A 7344-nucleotide genomic window follows, 5' to 3' on the forward strand; every position below is an offset into this window, starting at 1 on the left:
CTTTATAGTTATCTTTATAGTTATCGTTCTTGGTGTGAACGGGGCTTAAGTCTGCAAGGTTTGCGAAATTAAATGTTCGTTAGTCATTCAAAGATTTGTTTAAATTATATAAATGCGTATTTGCTGAATGCTGACGGCAAATGAGAAAGTATTATAATGTTTGTCTTTCTATTACTAATAATATTAAAGCAATCGTTATAATACTTTTTTGTATACATTTTAATTCCTTTGTTTAACAGTTCTATCTGATTATTAGATAGACTTCTATCCATATTAGACAGAACTGAACGACAACAGCGAACAAGAGGGAGATTGTGTGCTCAGGCGCTGCCGTTCTCAGCGCCGTCAAAATAAAAGTCTGCCGCGTCATCAAAATAAAAACGAACACATCGGCCAAACAGAAAAACTTATCGGCCGATATATGAAAAATGCCAAATATCGGCCGATATATCGGTCGACCACTAGTAAAAATTGCTATATAAATAAAAAAGGAAAGGAAATCCATTGTTTGTTTGTTTTTTTGTTTTTTTTTAAATGAAAGTTCAATAAATGTGTGATGTTTCCAAAGTTAATAAGTGATCATGTTAAAATAATTGTGACAGTGTTTGTGGTATGTTGTGACAATATTGGCCAAAATTATTACACTATTCAGTCCTTTGCTGTAGTTTATCTGTTCATCAGATGTAGTTGGAGTGGACAGCATCTGTAAATGCCCGTCTTTCTTTATTCTCTGAAGTTCTTCGATGATAATTTATCTAGAGGAAGCTCAAGAAATGGACTTTGAAACATTGTGAGGGACACCATATTAGCCCTTCAAAGAATTAGAAAAGCGTGGCCAAAATGCTCTTCTCTCAATCTTCAGACGTCTCCTTTAGCAGGAAACACTGAACAAACTGAAGAGTTTGTGCGCATTGATAAAGTTGACTGTTTGTAATGGGATTTAAGCTGGAGCTAAAGGTCTTCAGGACTCTCGGCGGACGAGCTGTCAGAACGACGGTCAGAGCAAATATTCAGGAGCTGCTGTGATTGGTTCATCTTCCCTCCGCTGCTTTATTCTCTCTCTGTCTCCGTTAGAAATGTCTGTTGTGATTGTGCGCGGCTGGGATTTCACTCTTTATTTTTGGAACATGTTTATCCGTCAGACAACATTTCGTCAGTTCTGAATCACTGACATATGATGCATGTGGGAGCTCAAGTTGTTTCCTGTCTTTGTTGGTTTGTTCTGAGGTTCACATGTCTTTTTATACTGTCGTAGGCGGTCGGTTCTCTATATTTAGGCGGTTTTTTTGTGTCTTGGTTTCCTCTGTGAGAAATCTGAAATCCAATGGTACTTTGGCTTCCTGAAGAGCATCTGTGCTGCTTTCCAAAAATTGATCAGCAGCTTCTGACTTGGTGGAGTGAGTGTGGGAGGAGTCTATCAGTTTGACTGACCAATGGCAGACATAGGGCGGAGTCAAAGGGGTGGGAGGAGTATTTGGGAAACCTGTGTGGAAACAGTCATTATAGTTTTACTTTAATTTGTCTCCACAGTCTTTTTAATTTCAGTCTTGGGTTTGCATATATTTTTGTTCTTTTTAAGGACTTAAATTGTCAACGTAGTAGTTCACGTAAAAGTGTTCTGAAGTTATATTATATGATAGTTTTATGTGATAGAAATTTAAATCATAAAATAATAATTTGTAAACCCAATCAACTGATTCATCATAAATGTTCACTAATCTAGTTGTTCAACTCACTAACTTGATCTGAATGCAGCAATTCTTGAGTCAATCGAACATTGAATAGTGACTTATATTTGGACATTTTTTTTAAATTAACAGCTATGATTTTGTTTTTGTCATTTATTTATTTATTTTAGGGTTTATCAGAGTGCAAAATTAATTTAGCTTCCAATCCATGAATTTTGAATATGAGCTTTATATTTTTACTACTTTTATTAACCTTAGTCAATGTTAGTTAATAATACAATTGTCCATTGTTCATGCATTAATGTTAACAGATACAACTTTTGATTTAAAAAATGTTATTTTTAAACATTTTTTATAAATGTTAAAAATGTTTACAAATGTTTAAAATAAAAAATATTAGTAAATGTTGAAATTAATATTAAGATTAAAATGCTGTTGAGGTATTGTTCATTGCTAGTTCATGTGGAACCTTATTGTAAAGTTACCAATTTCTTTGAATTTGAATGTGAATAGATTTACAATGAATTGAAATTTAAATTACAGTTCTGCATCCTTTTTGAAACCTCAATTCTAATTAAAATCTGAATCGCGCACACCTGTGTGTATGTCATTTATACTGACAGTTTAGTGCAGCACAATGTATTTACTCATGAAACTAGGTATCAGTTAATGGGCTTTTCTGCCGCGTGTTGGTTCTGGTGCACAGCGCTGATTTTTGCTGACAGGATTCAGGAACATGTGCTGCGCGAACGGCCCTGTAGATGCTTGAATTATATCATCAGGATCTAAAGAGCAGAGATATGGAGTGAATAATGTGCCGAAATTAAACAAACAAATCCAGTATTTTGCAAACAAACTTGATCTGCTTTGCAAAGGAAAACTCGACTCGCAAACAAACAGAAAGCGATCAAAGGTCAGAGTGAGCGAAATCGCAGAGGTGTAACAAATAAACGTATTGTGCTTTACGAATATAAATACATGAGCGTATATCATATTTCACAAATACAATCAATCCTACGAATTGCATGTAACCTTTGAACAAATACCAAATTTAGTGCATGCAAATGCTGGTCTGTTTTGATTGTGAGACACTCGCCCTTTTAATGCGATCTCTTGGCTTGATTTTCTCTCAAATGCAGTTGAGCAACTTCCTCTTCCAAAGCAGCAGATGGCGCTATGTTTGATTTTACGGCAGTCTCCCGGGAGAAGTGCTTACTGTATCTATAATTAACCTTTCTGAGGTTTTCACAATGCCAAACCTACTTAAAAAAAAATGAAACGCTTATTTTAATTAAATGAAACGTTCTTAAGTTGTTATGGACAATGACAGAAACGGACATAGAATACTTCAGTGCACATAATCACTAATTATACTAGATTTTGATAATTAATCATTTTTTATAATTAATTAAAACACGGTTGTGGTTTGCTATAGCTATATAGCCTAGAGATATTGGAGTGCTAATAAGTGCAGATATGCTTGCTACCAATACGTGTAATCAACATTTTGAAAAAGGGTTATTATAAACATTAACTCACCTGTTCACCGCTCATTTTCATAAACGTGTTTCAGCGCTTGATTTTGCACTGATCGGTCACATTAATATCTTTAAATTATTGTATTTTATTTACATTTTTTTTATATTGAAGTAGGTTTGGCATTGTGAAAACCTCAGAAAGGTTAATTATAGATACAGTAAGCGCTTCTTCCGGGAGACTGCCGTAAAATCACACATAGCGCCATCTGCTGCTTTGGAAGAGGAAGTTGCTCAACTGCATTTGAGAGAAAATCAAGCCAAGAGATCGCATTAAAAGGGCGAGTGTCTCACAATCAAAACAGACCAGCATTTGCATGCACTAAATTTGGTATTTGTTCAAAGGTTACATGCAATTCGTAGGATTGATTGCATTTGTGAATTATGATGTACACTCAAGTATTTATATTCGTAAAGCACAATACGTTTATTTGTTACACCTCTGCGATTTCGCTCACTCTGACCTTTGTATTTGCAATCGCTTTCTGTTTGTTTGCGAGTTGAGTTTTCTTTTGCAAAGCAGATCAAGTTTGTTTGCAAAATACTGGATTTGTTTGTTTAATTTCGGCACATTATTCACTCCCTAAAGAGAGGTCAACTTCCTGTTTTACATGACACACTGATGAAAGAGCACAGGTTAATTATGCTGTTAAAATGAGTGATTATGGTCCAGTTTGGACACCGCAGTAATTTGATTTCAAAACGTGCAGAACTCAAACAAACTCACACGTGGATGGAAGTGTTATTGTGTTATTACCCTACGGCCTGGTTTGGAGTTCTGGTATAATCAGCACTTTAGCAGCGCGTGTGTGTGTGTGTGTGTGTGTGTTTCCCTCCTCAGCATTTTTAGCTGTAATGATCCGATGTCTAATGGCGGAGGCAGAGATCTCAGAGTTCAGATCTCTGAGCAAGACAGAAGCGTTGTATTATGAAATGAGAGACTGTAAAGTGAATGATTGTCTTGATAAGATGTGGACCCTCTGTCCATGCTAATGAACTCAAATGCTGAACTGCATGCGTTTTATGACAAATCTCCGTCAGTCTAATCTGAGACAAATATAACTTCGTTTTCATTTCGTTGTGGATGTTTATGGTTTTGTGACACTTGCGGTTAGTGTTCCCTGACGTCTCATTCATGTCATGTTAATTAATGGACGCCACATAAAGATGATGTCCTTTGGTTTTGAATGAATGAATTAATTCACATGAAACTAATGGAGTGTGTAATGAATGTGAAAGGCTGAGCAGACATGCGTGTGTGATATTCCCTACATTCCCAGGAAAAACACAACCTCTCACACACTCCTCCTGGCTTTATCATGGCTCATTCATGTCATGTTAATTAATGGACGCCACATAAAGATGATGTCCTTTGGTTTTGAATGAATGAATTCACATGAAACTAATGGAGTGTGTAATGAATGTGAAAGGCTGAGCAGACATGCGTGTGTGATATTCCCTACATTCCCAGGAAAAACACAACCTCTCACACACTCCTCCTGGCTTTATCATGGAGATTTATAACTGTACATATGCATGTGTATTATAGTTCTGATTCGGCGTGTTTTTCCTTGTGTTGTCAGATCGGTTGGCACAGGGCTCAACTCTCCTGCCAAGACCAACTCCATGGAAAAAAAGCTGCACCTCAAAAGCAAAGAACTGCAAGACACTCAAGACAAATGTCACAAGGTCAGAGCACAGAAACAGTCTGAATGAACACTGAGGTAATAAACTGGGCTATTTAATGCAAGCATTAACAAACAAGCATCGTATTGCATGTGCAATGAATGGCGATGTATTGCACCAGGATCAACATTACAATAGAGTTTCAAAATGACTTGTTTACAAATTGTAGTGCTGGGTATTGACCGATTTCACACTTCGATTCGATTTCAGTTCACAAACGTGCATTCCGATTCCATTCCAATCTTGATTCGATTTGTTATTGATTCATTTGGATATTCATCAGGTACATTATACATTTACAATACATGCAAACTATACAGGGAACCCTATGGAAGACTGTTTCTGCCATGGAATAAAAAATTTTAAAAGTATTTTTTTGTCTCACAATTTAGACATGTTTCCTTGCAATTTCTCACAAAACTCAGAATTGCATTTGTTTCTCAAAACTCCGACTTCTCAGAATTGTGAGTTTGTCTCGCAATTCTGCATTTATATCGCACATTTCTGTGCTTTTATCTTGCAATTCTGAGCAGAAAAGTCAGAATTGTGTGTTTTGCAAAATATCACCAGGACAAAAGTCTGAATTATGAGAGATAAACTCAGAATTCCAAGAAAAAAGTCAGAATTATGAGATTAAAAAATCAGAATTACCGCTTAAAATTTTTTTTTTAAATCCCATGATGGAAATAAGCTTCCATAGAAACCTGTCATTTAGTTCATTGCTGTAATATTAAAGGTTACAATTAATAACTGATTTGTATACAAACATTTACATTGCACGTAAGGTGGTTTTTACAATAATACATTTAGAATAATACTTTTTTAATGGAATAATGATTTTGTACTACAATTCATTGTTGAAATAAACAGTGGCTATAGTTTTTAAGCGTACATTAAATATTAAACAACAGGTTAAGTAAAAAAAAAATCATGAATATGTAATATAGTGCAAATATTTATCAAAATGCTCCTCAAGATTTATTTACAGTATACAGTATATATATATACTGAGGTATATGTGACTTTATACATAACACTTTGTACACGCGCTGTTTTACTGACATCTTTTGACGGCCGAAACGCTGATTGATCGATTACATGAGAAATGTTTTATTTTAGTAAGTTGTTTTGCTTCTTTCAACACCTTCTGATGTTCATTCAGGTTTATTTGGTGCATTTATCGTTTGAATTTTGTGACAAAAATTACCATTTTAAAGCTCAGACTTCTTCATATCAAAAGTAACAAAGCTGTTTTTGTGATTGTTGAATGGCTAAAAGATTTAAGAATCAATATCGTTTATTAAACTGATAAATCGATATTGTCAACTAGGGCTGGGTAAAAAGTATCGATAACTCGATATTAATCGATTGTAATTTTTACGGAACGATATCGATTCTTAAATCCCAAGAATCGATTAGTCTAGCCATTAGTGTGTGAGCTCGTGGTTGTGGTTGTGTTGGCGCTGTCCGAGCGCTGCTGTAAAATGCATTTAGACCTGGTGCTTGTGTTTGTGGCCGCTCAGATGGAGCAGGAGATCTCGCGGTTTCAGCGTAAGATGACTGACCTGGAGTCAGTCCTCCAGCAGAAGGATGTGGAGCTCAAAGCCTCCGAGACCCAGAGAAGCATCTTGGAGCAGGACCTCGCCACCTACATCACCGAATGCAGCGTGAGTGACGCTCAGACTCTCATTCTAGTGTAATAATAGTCATTCATTAATCATAATACACTTTATTTATAGAGACGAGCAGTCTGTGGATTAAATGAGTAGGATATTTTGGCACAGAGGCCAATAAATTACGGATGCATTGATTTAAAGGGGTCATATGATGCGATTTCAATTTTTCCTTTCTCTTTGGAGTGTTACAAGCTCTTGGTACATAAAGAAGATCTGTAAAGTTGCAAAGACTAAAGTCTCAAATCCAAAGAGATATTCTTTATAAAAGTTAAGAGTCAACCACGCCTACCTAAAACGGCTCGTTCTAACACACCCCCACACATCTACATCACTATGTGGGAAGATTTGCATAACACCGCCCAAATGTGCACGCAAAGAAAGAAGGCGTGGGGGCACCTCCCATCCAATATATCGCAATAAGCATTGTGCTTTGGTACTTTTAATATGAAACAAAGTCACAGATTTCAAATTCTGTCCATCCATTGTATTGCAGTATTCAAACAATAAATGCCATTTTTTAGCGTTGTTTAATGTGAAGTGATAGATCGCTGTAGCGCCTCAGATCAACAGACATGAACTGATCATCTCCTCCACATTAATACCAGCTTCAGCACAAAATAAACATGACTAAACATCCGAAGGTAAGTTAAAAGAAAGAGTACAAATTTACAATCCGTATCCTGTCTCATGTAATCTCTCAATCAGTGTTTCAGCCGCGCAAACACGTCAATATAACGGCTTGTAAACAATGTCACGTAA

The 7344-nt window shown here is 36.0% G+C and overlaps 1 protein-coding gene across 1 annotated transcript in view; it reads left to right on the forward strand.

The window, feature by feature from the left end:
• The window catches only part of LOC107734412 (citron Rho-interacting kinase-like), a 101836-nt gene that overhangs the window by 26899 nt on the left and 67593 nt on the right, over positions 1 to 7344 (forward strand). Inside the window, exons 6-7 of the mRNA XM_016546364.1 lie at positions 4807 to 4912; positions 6433 to 6576. Coding sequence (XP_016401850.1) covers positions 4807 to 4912; positions 6433 to 6576 — 250 coding nt within the window. The remainder of the gene's footprint in view (positions 1 to 4806; positions 4913 to 6432; positions 6577 to 7344) is intronic.

Source organism: Sinocyclocheilus rhinocerous, unplaced genomic scaffold, assembly GCF_001515625.1.
Source record: "Sinocyclocheilus rhinocerous isolate Xijiao unplaced genomic scaffold, SAMN03320098_v1.1 scaffold1632, whole genome shotgun sequence".
Taxonomy (NCBI): Eukaryota; Metazoa; Chordata; class Actinopteri; order Cypriniformes; family Cyprinidae; genus Sinocyclocheilus; species Sinocyclocheilus rhinocerous.